The sequence below is a fragment of the Dermacentor andersoni genome, chromosome 5 (assembly GCF_023375885.2).
Source record: "Dermacentor andersoni chromosome 5, qqDerAnde1_hic_scaffold, whole genome shotgun sequence".
NCBI classification, from domain to species: domain Eukaryota; kingdom Metazoa; phylum Arthropoda; class Arachnida; order Ixodida; family Ixodidae; genus Dermacentor; species Dermacentor andersoni.
This window is the reverse complement of record NC_092818.1, coordinates 93,966,375-93,985,022: the sequence shown is the minus strand read 5'-3', so window position 1 is coordinate 93,985,022 and position 18,648 is coordinate 93,966,375. Positions and strand designations below refer to the sequence as shown.

Genomic DNA, 18,648 nt, shown 5'->3' with positions numbered 1-18,648 from the left:
AGGAAATTAGAGAAATGAAAATTTGGCCTTCAGTTATTATTTTACTAACCAACCTCTTTCCACAAAATTAATGAATATAGAGCATTGAAAGAGTAACTGACCAGTCTAAGCTGACTTCTATTTTTCTAAAGTGTCTTTAAAGACAATTGGCACCATTGTTTCTTAGCGCAATGTAGAGTTTCAGTTGTTGATAAGTACCGACGCTAGTCCACACCTCTGCGGCAGTTCATTTCCGTGTAGGTTCGGTGGGCATGCAACACACTGAACTGGGCAAGCGAAGATGTCATGTTTTCTACTGAAACAAGTGGACCGAAAAATGAATTTTTTTTGTGAAATTTGAGGGAGAAAAGCAGTGGCCCCCCAAGCGTATAACATGCTTCACATTTGAATTTCTTGTTAGAGTTAATCCAAAAATTTAATCTGGCAAGAGTGCTGATGCAACACTGAAAAATGTCATGTCACTTTTGAAGGAGGAAGCAAGAAGAATAAGACGAACTAAGACAGTTATTTCTTTACTAACAATTATACGAAGTCAGCAGTACATATGTAAACTGCGTACATATGTAAACTGCGTACATATGTAAACTGGGGGAAGCCAAACCTACAAACTCTGGATGACGCACGGGATGCACTACCGATTGAGGTACGGCAGCGACTGACGCTCTGATAATTTGCTTGAGTATTTGTGTAGGTGTATCAACCTATTCCGCAGATTGTTCGCCAGTTCTTCTCACAACCATTTCGGTGGATTTCATGCATTCTTTCAACCACGTAACCCCATAAAGCCAACAAGGTGGTTGCTTGTATTAAATATCGAGCCTCTCAGTACTGTTTCAATCACAGGCATCGTTGTGCGTACGTGGACTTGGGAGCAGGCAACTGCCCTGCTCTTATGCAGGAGTTGCAAGATGAATAGTAAAACAATGGTAATTCGTGGGTCACCATAGAGTGATCAGCGCTGTTTCTGGCTTTGCAGTGTCTTGTAGGCCTGCTGATCAGCGCGGTACCACCATGACCACCTCCAGCCAGCTGGTGGTTCCCATGACATTGTGGGGCAAGGTTGCCCCCACACACAGCGTGTCATCAATATTCTTCACAAAGGACCAGAAGATGATAGTCACGGGCTCCAACGATGGCCAGATATGTGTCTGGGACATCGTGGATGGGGCGAAAGTAGGTTTCCTCCTGTCTCTGCCGTTAATGCAGGGAAATAATACTGCGGAATATGGGTGACAGTAAGAATGTATTATAAGTTAAAGGCAGTGACAGTGACCTACAGTGTTCGAACAAGGAATGATGCAGAAGCCAAAGTTTCGTCAATGCGACTTTTTTCATATGTTTGATAGTGCAACAGACAAGTGCTCATCACGATTTGTGGTACCCTCTTCCTTTGTCCTAGTCTGTGGGGCTGCCTCAACGTGCCATCAATTCGGTATTAGGGCTGCTACCAAACGCGCACCTAACGAAATGAGCTCTTACTGAATAAAAGAATCCTTCCCGGTTCAAGAAACATTATAAAATCTTGAGATGTTTGAACAGTAAAATTATTTCAAATACTGCCAGTAATCGAGAAAAGCTGGCTTTAATGCATTTGATTTTATATGAAATATTTAATTGTGTCTAAAACAAAACATGCAATGCAGTAATGCAAGCTTGACGAAGTGCAGTTCTTGATTGATTAGGTTATTGCCTGTTATTATGCAGAAATAATTATCCGCCTCGGTGGCTCATTCGTTGTGGCATTCTGCTGCTGAGCATGAGGTTTCAGGTTCAATTCCCACCTACGGCAGCCGCATTCTTATGGAAGCGGAATACAAAACCACTCGTATACCCCCTGTTTTGGTGCACATGAAAGTACTCAAGGCTGTCAATATGGACCCAAAATTTTATTGTTGTTAACCTTAAATGCCTGTAAAAAAAACCTGCCAACTGTCAGCGTGCGCATACAAGTGGCAGGTTTCTGTTTGTGTGGTTCTAATTTCGCACTATCATCTGGGTGAGATGCAAGACAGTATCTACACGTCAGATTGCATTTACTGGAGATAAAACTGTGCTCCTGCTATGAGTTATTTGTTCTGCGGCTTGACGAAACGAGAAGACAGAAAGGAAGGGTGGTAAGAAAAAAAGTGTTCCACAAAAAATGCTTTTCGATGTCTATTTAATTGAGCAGCTTAAAAAAGAATGAAAGCGAAAGTTCACTCTAGTACCTGGTTTGATTACTGACAAGTGATTCAGATGCAGACCAGGATCCGTTGGTCTTTGTATCATGCATGCCCTAGAACACAATGCTGTGCTGCTACAATTTTCGAGGTCATCAGTCTTATCCTAAAGAAAACGTGTCACTTTCTGTTGGTTATCATAGCGCGTTGTACAATCTGTAAATCGCTATGGGCACTCGAAGAAGCCGGCAGACTATATGCAAATGCCATTTTCAATGCTATGGCATTCACGCTCCGTCAAGTTTAGCAACCCATATGTACTAAGCGATACTTAAGTGCTACAAGTAATTGAATACTAGTTTCTTGAATCATACTGGAACTAGTGCATAGTATTAAGGTTGTTGCTGAACTGAGCAGCTGTTAGTTCAGCGTCTTGTCCTTCGTGCATTTTTTTAATGTCTGACTTTTTCTACTGCTATCATCATAACCAAGCACACTATCAGCTTCTATATGCCTGACCCTCTCTGCCGTCTGTGCAGATTGTGCCACGCAGCATGCTTTTCGGTCACACTGGTCCAGTTCGGTGCCTAGCCTGGGCCTCTCCATCTGGTGAAGGCTCTTTGCTGGTCAGCTCTTCCGAGGCTGGGTATGTGGGCAAGTTCTCCAGAGTGAGCATATCTTTAAAAGAACGTGTAGGCAGTTGGGGACAAATATTGATTATGAGAATATCGCCTCAAATAGATCCCGTCTTTAAATATTTCTTTTTCTTTTTTTTTCTAGTGTGTTGTTTATTGCTACGTACTATTTCGGAGGGCAGTGCTTCACCAACACCACTAATGTATTCCCATGTATTCTTGTACAACCCATGTATTCTCTCTTCTCATATAACTCTTTGTGGTGATTGAGATCATGCAAAACTGTCCATGCAAAAAGCTGTCTATCCGTTTGTTATTCAATCTGCTGTTAAGTGCAGCAAAATGCAGTGATGACACGTGTCACCTGGATCATCGTGCATCTCACCATGCAACTGATGCTTGGAATTTCAGCTAAAGGGATACTATTTCATTAACTCTCAGCTTCAGTTCTGCAAATGGGGCGTGCGCATTAAAATGAACAATTGCATATTATAAAATCTTGTTTAATTATATAGCTAATTTCACATTGCAATTTGTCAGGCAAATAACGTCACCTTTTCAAGCAGTCCTGCTGATGCGATATGCTGTGTTATGAGCCGCAGAACATATTTTTCTGAATCTGCCTGGCACAAGAAAATCCCGGTATATATGATCTGATTGAGCGACCAAGAGCAGCACTAAGCCGTTTGCTAGCATTGTCTAGGGATAGCAGCGTAGGTTGTCAATTCAGGTTCGCCCATTACCCAAGTAAGTAACGCAGCATGGTTGAATTCCTGGGCCAGGGCGAATTATTCTTTAGCTGTGAACTTTACTGTTCAAGGTCACTGAAACTGGTCTTGTTGCAGCATTCCTCTCAGTTACGCGGACGACAACGTTCTCGACGTCTTCAATTTCTGCAAAAGCTTATTTCGATAGAAGGATTGAAATCTGGGCCAGTTGGTACATACTTGAAGGAAAAAACCAGTCAAAAAACACAAAGGACAAGAGGAGAGGTTCACACCACAACGACCAGTCGTTGTGGTGTGAACCTCTCCTCTTGTCCTTTGTGGTTTTTGACTGGTTTTTTTCCTTCAAATCTTATTTCGATACGCAGTGTATAAAGCTACGTCGGACGTGCGCGCGAACAATCCAGCTTGTCGCTTTAAAGTTACGGTGGAATGGCTGATCCACAGAGAGAACGCTCTTCAGGAACCGTATTTCGCGAAGCTTCGCACTATATACCTTCAGAATACGCTGCTTAAAATACATACAGAGCTGTTTGTTATACATGCACACTTTCCCGACATCAGATGTGAAAGCTGGGAATCTGCAAAAGCAGGTGAGAAGAATGCGTGCCGTAGCGCATTTCGATGGCAATCAGCGCTAGCGCAGTTGAGGGCTGGTTATTCTAACGAAAGCGGCGTCTAGAAGCGGCTCTGATAGGATAAGAGGTTATAGAATAATTTCGGAAGGCACACAAGGATTGGCCTTCGAAATCCCGAAATCAACAAAGATAATGCGGCTAAAGCCTTAAAATTTTGAGACAGAAATTAGTGTCACGTTTGTAAAAGTCTACTGGCAAGTTTTAGTGGTTTCGTAGAGGTCTTTGCCTGCCACGCCTCGGTCTGGGGTTCGATTTGCGCCGGCACCTGCTTTTGTTTTCCTCCGTTAACTTTTTCGTTTCTTCCGCAATGTTCTTTTGTTATCGATAGTCGCTTAGACGGAGCGAAAACATTTTCGCCACTTATATCGGACAACGGCAAATGACAGCAAGCAACGCGTCTTCGTGGCCGCACGACAGAAAAGTCAAATGCGCCGTCGGATCGTACGTATAAGTACGCTTATTGCACTGTTTCTACAATACGTTTATTCCGTTTTGACATGCTCTGTAACGCATGTAATAATGGCGCAGGAAACTTAAACGCGTGACCCGACAGTCTGATGCGTGGCAGTCTGACCACAGTGATGACTCACTGCTTTGTGTCAACTTATCTTGTTAGACGTACGTGGCGAAAAAGCTTTCCCAACGTCACGCAGACTGCGACATACATACAAATTTGAATTCGTATACAACACAGGTACCCAGCGCAGTAATCGGAGATCTTATGTGCAATGCTAACAAAACGGCCGACTTGCAATAGTTTCTGTACTCGTTGTATTAACCACTGACTGCGAACAGTTCAGCTATTTGCCACATGATTTTTTGTTGACTTCGGCGTTCTTAAAAGCCAATTATTGCGCGGTGTGCTTGCGTTCTACTCTGAAGCCCAGACACACGTACGCTTGCGGACGCGCGCAAGCTCGCGTCTACGCCCCTTGCGCCTGCCGCGCCTCGTGATGAATGGTGGTTTGCATCCACAAAGACGCGTTACGGTGCGCGCTCACTGGGCTCGCTCATAGACGCCTTGGAAGACGCCACTTCGTACGTTGTTATTAGACAGCTTTAGGTGAACGTCTGCAGCAGCTCTGCGTACGCAGCAAACCCGCGAAATCGACAATGCGCATGCGCGGTACGCAGGAGCACGCACGGTATCTTGCGTGAGCCCACAGCTTTTCAATAGCTGCGTAGCGCCCGCTGCTGGCTCAGCGGGCTTTGCGAAACGTTCTTGCGTGTTCTCGCGTGTCCAGGAGAACGCATTTTTCGATATCGCTCTTGCCGAAAATACGGCTCCGGCTTGTGGTTTGACTTCGTGGTGGCTGATATTGGCTACACAGTTTCAGAACGTGGCATATGGCGGCGCAGAGTACCACACTACTGGTTCCTGTGCGTGCAAGTCAGCAACCCCCTTCTCAACTTCTGCGTCCGGCCAACTATTGCCGTATCGTGCGCGCGCGCTTTGCTACGTACGCACGACCTCGAGCGCTGCGTACGTGGGTGGTTGCGGACGCCCAACTAAAACCGTCTATTGACAGTGTTTCAAAATGTTTCGATATCTATAAACGTAATTTTAATATTTTTACAGCTGTTAGATCAGCGCAAAATGGAAATATTAAGCATTTTCTCGCATTATATAGATCTGCTTCATAGAGAGTTCAATGAATCGCGCCGCAGCTGCGTAGTCAGGCGCGCCGATGCGAGGCAGCCCAAGCGCGCAATAACAGAGGAGCTGTTCACTGAGATCGCGCCGCGTTTCGACGCGTACAAGCGGTGCCGCACTGTCTGCGCATGCGTGGACGCGCGGACGCGAGCTTGCGTGTGGTTTGGGCTTAACCTTTATCTACAGCGTATTGAACGCAAGCAGCCACTGCATTCTTCGTCAGAAAAACGAGCCCTCAGCCGCGTTGGCACCCATTACCATCGAAGCGAGCTACTGCACGTCTATTCTCAATCACTTTTGATCAGAATCTGATCTATACAGCTTTCACTACTTCATGCACACAAAGCAGCATCAAAATAAAAATGTGCGTATTCTAAGGACACGGACAAAAATTTCTTACATACGCATACAGAACGACCACGTCTTATGCAACGCCGTGCCTCACGCTGCCAATCTTTAAGGTATTTGTTAGTGGCCTGGCTTCCGGTATGATTAAAGCAGTCTCCCTAAGAAGCGTCAAGAAAGAACTTCCTTGAGCGGCAAAGCAAACGGTACTACAAGGGCCACTCGCGCCTGTTCGCGAACGAAAACTGATGGCGTCTTGAAAAGTTCGATGATCAGCGGAGCTAATTGTCTAGAGAATAGCTGCGCTTCTATGCTTTGATTAGCTAACGACTCTTTTCACTTCTCGGCTTGCAGTTTCGACCTCGACATCGTAATCGCTTAGCGGATCGGTAGCGAAGGATAACTGCAGCGTTGCTCTATTTGTTATGCATAAGCACACATCATCGTAGTATGACATTGAGGGGCACCGAATTGAATGCACTTTCCTTTGCGGCGAAAGCGCACATCAACGCTATGGAAGCAGATGCAACCGTTGTTACAGTAATGATAAGCACATCGATTTGTGCGAGGCGCGCCAAAACACGCACGCTGCATCACAACACACACGATAAGCGCTGACACTGGGAAACATGTATTTAGCGCTTCAGCGTGGTTATGCCCGACGTATACTAACGTGAAACATGGAAAAACCGACACTAAACACTGGACGTACTTCCACGAAAACACTGCCGAGTCCGTCTAGCGCACCTGTAAAAAAAAATTGAAGTCTGACGTCGGACGTATCTTACGCCACATCCATTTAAATATCGTTATAGCTGAATAACATGTGATGGTTTATTTGCTGGTTGACAGAACGTAGTACGGTACATCGAAATGTAAAGCAAACATATGAAGTGCAACACTGTAACGCTATGCATTTTGGGTGTTTTCTCTTTTAGTATTGCAGTGTTTTAGTGATTTGCAGCCGCCACTCCATTGCTGCAGATTTCTCCCACTCTTGTGTTATACCTTGCTATCCACAATACAAACCATCACTTGTCCAGTTAGCACTTGCATTGCGTTCTTTTGTCCACTTGCCTTTTCTTACCTTTACTTCCAAGAAATACACACGGGACTGCTTCAGTTATAAAACAAGACAGCATTATATAAGGACGCTGATGTAGAAAAGGCATGTAAAAAAATACGATATGCGGAGTCATGTCTCCGCTTCTCTGTGCGCTTTACCTACGTCCATGTTCTGTTTTAAATATGCGCCACCAATTATCTGATGGGCTCATGTTAGTCCAATGGTTGAAGTATCGCTCGTTACACTCTATGTGCAGTGAAATGTCTCTGTGGGACTTGACGGACGGCAGGTGCCTGGAGAGCAACATGCTTCCCTATGTTCATACATATATGCAGGTAGGGTATGCATTTCTTTCATTTAAGGGTATGAGGAATGCCTAGTGAGCTTTACAGTAACGGGAGGTTGGGGGACCATAACACAGATCAGCAGGCGTCCTCGCACTTCAAAGCAGTCCTGCAGTAGGTGGTCGCTCGAGCGATGTGTGTTGAAATAATCCCAGCCTCTTTTGTCGGATGTACTCACACAAGTTTCCCTCCTTACAAAGCAACAAATCTGTTGCAGTATTGGTTCCAGGACCAACGAAATAAGCTTTGGCCTGCTAAAAATAATCACATGTCGCGTTGTCATTGTTTTGTTTATTTCCTCGACCACTTGCTTTTTCGCATATTGCTGGGGGTTGGGGGTATTGTGTGAGTGTCTACCTAGTGGACATGTCCATTTCGTCTGCTGTTGAAGTACTGCTTGGCTTTGGGCGCCTGTCTCCTGACGCGTAGCCCAGCTCAGCCAATCAGCACATGAGCAGCAGACGAAATGGACTTCCAATAGGTGGGCACTTACAGAGTACACCCCCGCTCAGTTTTCTTGTCCTCGCCTCACGGGTGACGTTTTGACTGTTTCATTGAACATTTTTTGGTGAAGTCCTGGTTGCTTTTTGTGCTGACAAATCTTACGAGAGCTGTAGGAGGACCAGATATGGGATTAACCACTGTCACAACTACTATAAATGGACTTGAATTTTTCGCAGTTATGTCGAGCTATTTTTTTACTGTTTTCTTTGTGAACTGAACAGCTTAGGTTCCATACATAACTTAGGGTGCGCATTGTTTTCTTTATGAACTGAACAGCTTAGGATCCATACATCACTAAGGGCGTGCAGATAATTCGAATGGTCAAGCAACAAATCAAATGTTGTCCTATTCGTTTCGGTCTTCGAACTATGGTCACTAGAAGAAGAACAGCAGATTGGACGGGTTGGTGGTTTTCTATTATGCTGTTGTAAGTCAGCGCCGCGTGTATCCCCTCCTCTTTTCTGTATCCCGTGTCGTTAGTGCTGTTTTTAAACATTATAGTCCCTTATTCTCATGTACAAACATGTTTCACTAGTTTCCAACATTTTAAATAGTGCACTGTGCACAATCAAGCACAAAATTGGAGCAAATCTACAATAAATATTAACCCCATGGTTATATTAAGCATACAATATAAAATGTTATGTTAAAAAGGGCAGCCAGCTAGATTGCCCAAAAAGCTAGATTTTAACTGCTATACTACAATCCTACGCACTCTATCAATAAAGAGTTCTGTGCATGTGAACAAACTGCTTAGTAGTTCCTAAGACTCAATTTCTCATTTTATTAAACAACGCTTTAAAACACGCAACGTAGTGACATACTCGTGCTGACGTTATAAATACTAGGATGGGAACATTATTTTATAATATTCGTGAAAACTGTTGTTGATCACTTAAAACCCATTCCATATTCGATTTGATTCGCTGGCGCATTCAATTTGTATTCAATTCAGTCTTATAGCTTACTAATCGCAAACCTGTACACTTGATGCAATATCGGTCAACGAACTAGTGGCCCATTACGCAAGATTACAATAAGATTTCTTCAATGCAACCAAATAATCTAAACTTATAGGAGATCCTGTACAGTGGTTTGATCAGTGCAATGCATCAAGCGGTTTCAGGTGTCAAGGGAGGTATATCTGGCATTGACCGTGCAGTAGATGTACGTACAGTGCTCCAGGCTCTTGCCTAGACTGCTCGAGCAGTGCACTGCAAAGCAAATAAAGTGTAATACGATAGCAGCTACTAGGTTAGGATACCGCACTGGCAACTGTGCCACTTATACCTGTTTCACATAGACCGATATCGGGCTGTTTTTGCAGCTGCTATTTGCGTATTATGTGGGCTCAACATCGCTGTTTGACGTGTACCTATCATGGTGGCCTGCGAATTTCGCATTTGCGACCTTCTAGTGGAAGACTGAATTATTGTTGCCACTGGCATTATTCAGTCCACTTCGACGAAAACAAAGTGTGACAAACTGAAAACGATTTTTTTGTGAAACGTCTTTCTGCTCGAACTCATTACTTTATTGAAACAAACAATAAGCAGCCAGGTTACAGGAACGTGTATTAAAATCCTCATTGGCTCACCTTCCACGCCACATATGCGATTTTGCGTGGACATTAGGCACCGCGAAACATAGAAAAATTGCACGAACGAAGAAGTAGACAGGCATTTTGCCTCACGTGCGACGCTGCAAGTGCGAAATTCTTGGCAAAATTGCACCATGCGAAACCGGCTTTAAGTGTCCCCGCGGCTGCCATCGCTCACAAGCATAATTTTTTTCGAACCAAGCAGCTACACAAGAATGATGCTTTTATAACGAAGCTGTTAAGGGCAGTTTCACAGCCGATCTCGAGTGAAGGTGTGAGGCTGGGTGCTCGGTATTGAATGTTAATCAAAGAAGCGCCAGAATCTAAAATTTTCGCTTTGAAAGGCAATGATATGATAACTAAATAAGTTGCCTTGCGTATACTTCATTTGAGTAAACAACGACCTAACTGTGCGGATCTTTAGATAGTAACTCATTAATTTGTTTCTCCCATCGCGTTTTATTGGCTTCACGTTGGAGACCAGCTGAGAGATAGTATGGCCACGCAGTCTGCATGGGAACCATCACCAACTAAATAAACGACTATGACCCCTTGTGCTTCCGAAGGGTGTGAGAGCTCGTTTATAGAGCTTCGTTGTCTTCAATTTATCAGTTGCTCAGATTGGGCTGCATCAGTGAAGGTGTTTGTGGGCCTCGCAACGCACTATCGAAGCGCAAAAAGTAAGACATTGGAGGCCTGCAGTATAATATTTCGCAATGAACTTGCTTTTTCATTTTACCGTTACCTGTCGAAGCTTAGCATTGTCAAGGGATAATATAAATCCTCTCTGTTCTCACTCATCAGTTGTCGAAAACTATGCGCAGCAGAAGTATAAAGGCAGTACGTCCTTTTCTGCTCCCTGAAACGCATCTCGAAGAATGCTACCTTTGTGTGGACTTTCAGTATGAATTGGCCCGCGGTTTAGCAGCGTCATGTAGGCCTAGTATTCTTATTTAAGGAAAATTCAATGGTGAGAATTTCTGTCGTGCCTAAATGTACTAACGCACATATTCGAAGTTATAGAAACTGTGCCACATTATTCTCGCATAGAAAATGAGGACACTTAGTAAATGTGAAAGCTGGGAAACACATACAACACTTTAATGTGATACTTAAATTGGCCTCAAAATACCGGACATGGCATAGTCAACATTATCATGATGTCTTTGCACAGAGCCAAATTGCTGGACATCATGCAGCAGTATGGTCAGGCATGATGGCATTCCTCATGAAAATAATAGCGCTCTGTGTATCTTTTCTGGATGCGTTCACATGCGGCTGTTGCAATGATTGCATTATTTGAGCAAGCCGTGGATCACCTACCTCCTAAGTACTTAAACTAAACTGATTCGTAAATACAGATATGGTCAATCACTTGTAGTGGTACTGCCGTGGTATTTGCAGAATACAGAGGCTCCTCTTATAACCAGCGATAAAGTAAGAATGACGTTGCGAGACATGAACCGAAAAAAGCGGCAGGAGAAAATGGAATAACAGTCGATTTAATCAAATATGGAGGAGATACCATGCTTGAAACACTTGCGGCCTTTTATGCGAAATGCCTCACGACTTCAAGTGAACCAGAGAGCTGGAAGAATGCCAACATTACATTAATCCGTAAAAATGGGACGTTAAAGATTTGAAAAATTATAGTCATTAGCTTGCTTTCAATTTATTCTGTAAAATATTCACCAAAATAATTTCTAACAGAATCAAGGCAACGCTTAACTTCAATCAAGAAAAATAACAGGCTGGCTTCAGGAAGGAATATTCTACAGTGGTTCACATCCACGTCATCATTCAGGTAGTCAAGAAATCTGCGGAGTGCAATCAACGTCTGTACATGGCTTTCGTAGATCATGAAAAGGCATTTGATTCGGTAGAGATACCAGCAGTCATAAAGGCATTGCGTAATCAAGGAGTTCGGGAGGCATGCGCGAATAGCTTGGGAAGTATCTACAAAGGTTCCACAGCTATCTTGGTTCTCCACAAGAAAAGTAGAAAGTTACCTATTAAGAAAGGGGTTAGGAAAAAAGATACAATCTATCCAATGCTATTAACTTTATGCTTAGACGAAGTATTCATGCTATTAGACTGGGAAGGCATAGGAGTGAGGATCAACGGCGAATAGCTCAGCAACCTTCGGTTCGCAGATGACACTGTCCTGTTCAATAATACTGGTAACGAATTGCAACAAATGATTGAGGACCTTAACCAAGAAAGTGTAAGTGTAGGGTTGAAGACTAATATTCAGAAGACAAAGATAATGTTCATTAACTTGCCAAGGGAAGTGGAATTGAGGATCTGCTGTAAGCCTGTATAGTATGTACAGGAATACGTCCATGTAGGTCATATAATAACAGGAGACCTTGATCATGAGAAGGAAACTTACAGAAGAATAAAAATTTGTTAGGGTGCATACGGCAGGCATTACCATATTTTGACTAAAAGCTTACCACTGTGATTGAAAAGTGTGCACTCTACCGGTACTAACATATGGGGCAGAAACTTGGAGGTTAAACAAGAAGCTCGAGAACAAGTTAAGGACTGTGCGAAGAACGATGGGACGAAGATTGTTACGCATAACGTTAAGAGACAAAAAGAGAGCGGTGCGGATCAGAGAGCAAACGGGTATAGCCGATATTCTAATTGACATTAAGAGAAAAAAATGAAGCTGGGCAGGCCATATAATGCGTAGAGTAGACAACTGGAGGACCATTAGAGTTACGGAATGGTGCCAACGGAAGGGAAGTGCAATCGAGGACGACAAAAAACGATGTGGGGTGACGAAATTAGGAAATTTTCAGGTGCAAGTTGGAATCTAGAAGAGTTGATTATTGGGCTAGTTTGTTTTCCATACCTGAACAAGTAACTTAGCGCAATAAAAACCACATACACAAGAAAGGTGGACAAAGACAAGCGCTCTGTCCACCTTTTTTGAGTATGCAGTTTTTATTGCACTGTTCAAGTTGGAATCTGCTAGCGCAAGACAGGGGTAATCGCAGATCGCAAGGAGAAGCCTTGGTCCTGCAGTGCGCATAAAGATAAGCTGATGATGGTGATAATGATAATGGCTTGAAGTGATTCATCATTTGCCAGTTATTTTCTTGTTTGGGAGTGTTCTAGCCTTAATTTAAGTAAAAGAATGACAAGTCTAACATTTCGTCAGTATACTGCTTTTAGGCTATCTCTCGTACTAAGACTTCATGCCATATTCTTCAAAGAATGGTCTAGCTGCTCATTTTGGATCATGCACTCTTGCACTTTTTCCAGGCCCACATGCTCGCCGGAGGTGAAAGCTCCCATCTGTTTTGCAACGGCTACTATCCGGACGTCGTCATCCTCGACACTTTGACTCTGACTGTGGCCTACCAGCTAGCGTCACGCGTTTATTCGGACTGGATCAATGCCATGCATGTTTTGCGATCGCCTAAACGAAATGGTAAGTCATTCAACAGGATTTAAGTTTTTTCGTACTTTAGAACATTAATTGCACTGTTAAGTCACCCTATTCACTCCCGAATTAAATGTGCACAGCTGTTCATGTTCATTCTTTCAACATGAAGTTGTCCTTGAATATGTGCAGAACTTCAGAAATACTGCATACATATATGAGCAAAGTTTTATTGCACAGTTCTCGTTTGTTCTTACAAGATAAACGTGTGATTATTCTAAAGAACTTTGTTTAAGGCTCTAGTTTCACGAAAAATATCCGAAAAAGAAACAAAGCTAGAACTATGAAGAGTGCAAGGCAGTGCACATAGGAGGCAAAATATTTTCTGCTAGTATGCAAATGGCAGCACTTGACTGGTGTGCGCAATGCTGTGAGTATATGCGAAAAAGTCACAGCGTAAGCTGGAGGAGCGGTTCCATAGGAGACCGTCGTAAATTTCTAGAAGACGGTAACAGCAAGTACTGAGCATACGGAAAGCAGTGTTTTAATTTCTACACATTTATCGAAACGCATTTATTGAAGCGGCGAGCTTCGGCTTGTTTTGCTGTCTGTAAAGCGGTCTGCTGAGCCTGACATTGCCTGGTTGCAGTCGCACGCGTAGTTCTACGATTACCTTCTTCGGCACCAGTTCCTACGTTGCGAGGAGGAATCCATAACGTGTACCGAAGAGTAAACACAGGTATCGAGACTACGCAGCGCAAATGTCACATCGCTGGACACGTGTCACGATACGATGCAACTGTTACATGTCGCCACACCTTGTTCAATAGCATGCAACTGCAATGCAAGGAGTGTATGTGTCGACTCTACGCCGCGCGCATCTCACATTGCGTGACTGCTCGCGGTAGGACGCCTGCACAGAGCATATTTCCGCAACAGTTAGCAAGTGTTGGCGTATCGGAGGCGTAGAGTAGATTACTTCCTCGTTGAGGGTCCAGATTCGATACCGGCGGGAACTGGGCATTTTTTCTTATTCCTCACGATAGCTGTGACGGACACCAGTGGCGGCAGCGGCGGACTACATCGCCAACCAAAACGGCTAGTGGATTGAGCCCAGGGTAGCTTACGATGTAATACGAATTTGTTCTGGAAAACTTAATTTGTGCATTTTTGCAGGCAGTTATATATCATGTGATTCCAAAGTTAATCAGTGGTACTGACAAAAATATTCAGTGGGCACTGGAGGAAAGCACCGAAAACAGGCATGTCACTTTCAAAGTTGATCTCTCTTCAGGGAAAAACATAAGAAATTATTGTATAAATGGTAGACGAACTTCCATTTGCGCCCTAAACACGGTGCCATGGCACAGTGTACTATTAATTGTTCCATGGTATTATGTGTATTTTGGTTCATTCAAGTAGTCTACAGAAAAGTCCAAACATCTACCTACAGCTGGGATGGTGGCTTGCCATCTGGCCAACCAGATAGGCCAAACAAAGCCCCAGATGTGGGAGCAGGCCATCTTTGCCCCATGGCACACGGGAGTGCAAATCACGGCCCCAAACTTGAAGTTCACACCTATTACAAAAAGAATTCTTTTAGGGAGTATTCGGCAGCCATCCTCGCCCAAACTGACCTGGAGACTCATTTGAGCCTCCTTGACCAGGCCCGATGAGTGGCGGTCGCCACCGGAGTCCTGGACTGAGGACCAACCCTCGGGCCCCCGTAGCCCTATTTTTCCTCAATGAAGTTATTTCCTTAGCTCTCTCCTCTGATTTTCAAAGTGCCATCGAAGTGCCCACTTTTATCAGTCATATGCGTTGTCAGCGATAATGTAGCAGTAGCAGCGATGCCCACTGCAGCAATGAGAAATAATTGTTTATCACAAGTACATACAAACAAAAGCTCAGGCATGTTTGCGCAGCCTTGCAGCTCTTGGAAACAAAGTGACAGTCGCTAGCACGTGTATTGTCACTCTTTTATCACCCTTGAGCGCATTTACCAGACGCCGACGTTGAAGGTTACCGCAGGTTCACCACAAAAAGAAGGGAAAAATGAAACAACGATAGGCAGGGTATTGCTATTGTAGTCGCTCTAGCTGGTAGTGGGGGGGGGGGGGGGGGGTGTTCAACGGAATGGGCAAAGTAAACATTGCACTTTTATAACGATAGCAATGTATCGACACTCCCTGCAAATTTTCGCTGTCACCGTCGACGTTCCGTATGAAGCCCAAGTGCTACAAGATCTCTAATCCCGCGTTGTTTATTTGGGTGCGAGGAAAAGCGTGCGAAGGTGATCCGAGGACGATGGTGACTTGATGGTGCCGTCTTCCCACGTGCACAATGTCGGAGACACCGTCATCAAATGCGGGCTGTGGCGGGGAGGGAGGAGCTCAGATGAGCACGCGTCTTTCATCTGCCCCGGCCGTGGCTGCGCATGGCTGCCTGGGCTGCACAGTGCATATGCGGGCCACGCGCCGTATGATCTGCGGCGGGTGCAAGGTATAGTCGAGCTGAGGTGGCTGATCACTGCACGTGCGCTGCCTTTCCGTGAGCCTAATGTTGGAGGCCGCCTAATCTCAAGTGTCGGACACGCACTGAGCGAGGCAGCCCAAAGCGACCGCTCCCATCTGCCAGCGTTCATCACGCCAGCGGGGTAACAGCGAGCGCTCGCGGTTATCGAGTGAGATCTGTTAAATGTTTGCCTGTGCGTGCGTGACAACCTAATTAGTAAGTGAATGCTTACTGTAATTTATATGGTCTCTACAACTACCAAGCTTGCTTAATGTAGTTGTCTAATATATTGCTGATGCTGTCAATGCTTCGCATTTCGTGCGAACCCCAATCCATCTCATTCCAGCATGTTGCTAACGTTTAAGGCAAAGGTGCTTCACCGCCTCTTTGAGCAATAGTAGTGGCTTTCTTCAGTCGTCTGTGGTACGCAGCTCTTGGAAGTAGCGTATATCTTCCTGACTTTTTATTCTTTGCAATGCTTTGTGCAGATGATGTCGTCGTTGCCATCAACGCTTCTGGCATGGCCAAGGTCTGGACTCTGACGCCTGATGATTACAAGGTTTGTGACATGGCATGTTTGTTTCTTTAGAAATAAAGGGCCGCGAAAAAACAAAACTTTATCAAATAAGAAATGCGTCCTTAAAAATTCCATAAAGATATCTACTTTGTTCTGGGAGCCTAAAGGAAAGTGGCTGCGCGCAGCTTTTTTGTAGCATACGAGTCAACATTCTAACGCTCTGTATCCTAAACCTTGTGCAGAATGTGCGGTACAAATAGTGCAGAGCTTAATGTGTGGATCAGTGCAGTGAGGCCAGTCGACACTAAAACCACCAGAAAGGTGTAAATTTGCATTTGCAAGCTGCTACATGCTATCAGAATAGTAACAGCCGACATGTGCACCGCCCATGTAAAGTTTTTGTTCCTTAAGAAAATGGCTTTGTCTACTTGTGTTAATGAGTTACTGACAAAAATGTGCTCGAAACACTGTGCAAGAAAGTGTGATCATTAGACCACTGTGACCAAATTCAAGTTGAAATGCATCTCACATAAAGCCAGATATAAATAACAAAATTAAATTTACAGCGACTTGCATATTTACCGGACTGGCTTAAAAACATTGCATGTTTCTGATTCTATATTGCTCATGTATTGCCCGAAGGAATTGTGTAAACTGCCCTAGCCTTCCTTCACGGCAGGTGGAAAATTTTGTTACATTAGAATCGGGAATAAACACGTCATTATATCGAGGCTAGAAATACAGGTTTTATAGGCATCAACTTGCAAAAAATTATTATTTGTTATATTTAAAATGATTTTAAGTTGTAGGTTGTTCATCATCATCATCATCAGCCTGGTTACGCCCACTGCATGGCAAAGGCCTCTCCCATACTTCTCCAACTACCCCGGTCATGTACTGATTGTGGCCATGTTGTCCCTGCAAACTTCTTAATCTCATCCGCCCACCTAACTTTCTGCCACCCTCTGCTACGCTTTCCTTCCCTTGGAATCCATTCCGTAACTCTTAATGACCATCGGTTATCTTTCCTCCTCATTACGTGTCCTGCCCATGCCCATTTCTTTTTCTTGATTTCAAGTAAGATATCATTAACTCGCGTTTGCTCCCTCACCCAATCTGCTCTTTTCTTATCCCTTAACGTTACACCTATCATTCTTCTTTCCACAGCTCGTTGCATCGTCCTCAATTTAAGTAGAACCCTTTTCGTAAGCCTCCAGGTTTCTGCCCCGTACGTGAGTACTGGTAAGACACAGCTGTTATAAACTTTTCTCTTGAGGGATAATGGCAACCTGCTGTTCATGATCTGAGAATGCCTGCCAAACGCACCCCAGCCCATTATTATTCTTCTGATTATTTCAGTCTCATGATCCGGATCCGCAGTCACTACCTGTCCTAAGTAGATGTATTCCCTTACCACTTCCAGTGCCTCACTACCTATCGTAAACTGCTGTTCTCTTCCAAGACTGTTAAACATTACTTTAGTTTTCTGCAGATTAATTTTTAGACCCACCCTCCGGCTTTGCCTCTCCAGATCAGAGAGCATGCATTGCAGTTGGTTTCCTGAGTTACTAAGTAAGGCATTATCATCAGCGAATCGCAAGTTACTAAGGTATTCTCCATTAACTCTTATCCCCAATTCTTCCCAATCCAGGTCTCTGAATACCTCCTGTAAACATGCTGTGAATAGCATTGGAGAGATCGTATCTCCCTGCCTGACGCCTTTCTTTATTAGGATTTTGTTGCTTTCTTTATGGAGGACTACAGTGGCTGTGGAGCCGCTATAGATATCTTTCAGTATTTTTACATACGGCTCGTCTACACCCTGATTCCGCAATGCCTCCATGACTGCTGAGGTTTCGACTGAATCAAACGCTTTCTCGTAATCCATGAAAGCTATATATAAAGGTTGGTTATATTCCGCACATTTTTCTATCACCTGATTGATAGTGTGAATATGGTCTATTGTTGAGTAGCCTTTACGGAATCCTGCCTGGTCCTTTGGTTGACGGAAGTCTAAGGTGTTCCGGATTCTATTTGCAATTACCTTAGTAAATACTTTGTAGACAACGGACAATAAGCTGATCGGTCTATAATTTTTCAAGTTTTTAGCGTCCCCTTCCTTATGGATTAGGATTATGTTAGCGTTTTTCCAAGATTCCGGTACGCTCGAAGTCATGAGGCATTGCGTATACAGGGTGGCCAGTTTCTCTAGAACCATCTGCCCACCATCCTTCAACAAATCTGCTGTTACCTGATCCTCCCCAGCTGCCTTCCCCCTTTGCATAGCTCCCAAGGCTTTCTTTACTTCTTCCGGCGTTACCTGAGGGATTTTGAATTCCTCTAGACTATTCTCTCTTCCATTATCGTCGTGGGTGCCCCTGGTACTGTATAAATCTCTATAGAACTCCTCAGCCACTTGAACTATCTCATCCATATTATTCCAGGGTTTAACAGTATTCCAGTTTCAGATGAACAACCGTATACTCCATACCTCCAAGCTTGTCACTAAAACACAAAATTCCATTCCAACAGCCCGTCTATAATTTAGTTTTA

At 44.0% G+C, this 18,648-nt stretch overlaps 1 protein-coding gene across 1 annotated transcript in view; it reads left to right on the top strand.

Moving 5' to 3' along the window:
• Positions 1-939: 939 nt before the first annotated feature.
• The window catches only part of LOC126532015 (WD repeat-containing protein 7-like), a 178,862-nt gene continuing 161,153 nt past the window's right edge, over positions 940-18,648 (top strand). The window contains exons 1-5 of the mRNA XM_072288339.1: positions 940-1,173; positions 2,699-2,805; positions 7,479-7,557; positions 12,944-13,112; positions 16,067-16,137. Coding sequence (XP_072144440.1) covers positions 1,012-1,173; positions 2,699-2,805; positions 7,479-7,557; positions 12,944-13,112; positions 16,067-16,137 — 588 coding nt within the window. The 5' untranslated portion in view covers positions 940-1,011. The remainder of the gene's footprint in view (positions 1,174-2,698; positions 2,806-7,478; positions 7,558-12,943; positions 13,113-16,066; positions 16,138-18,648) is intronic.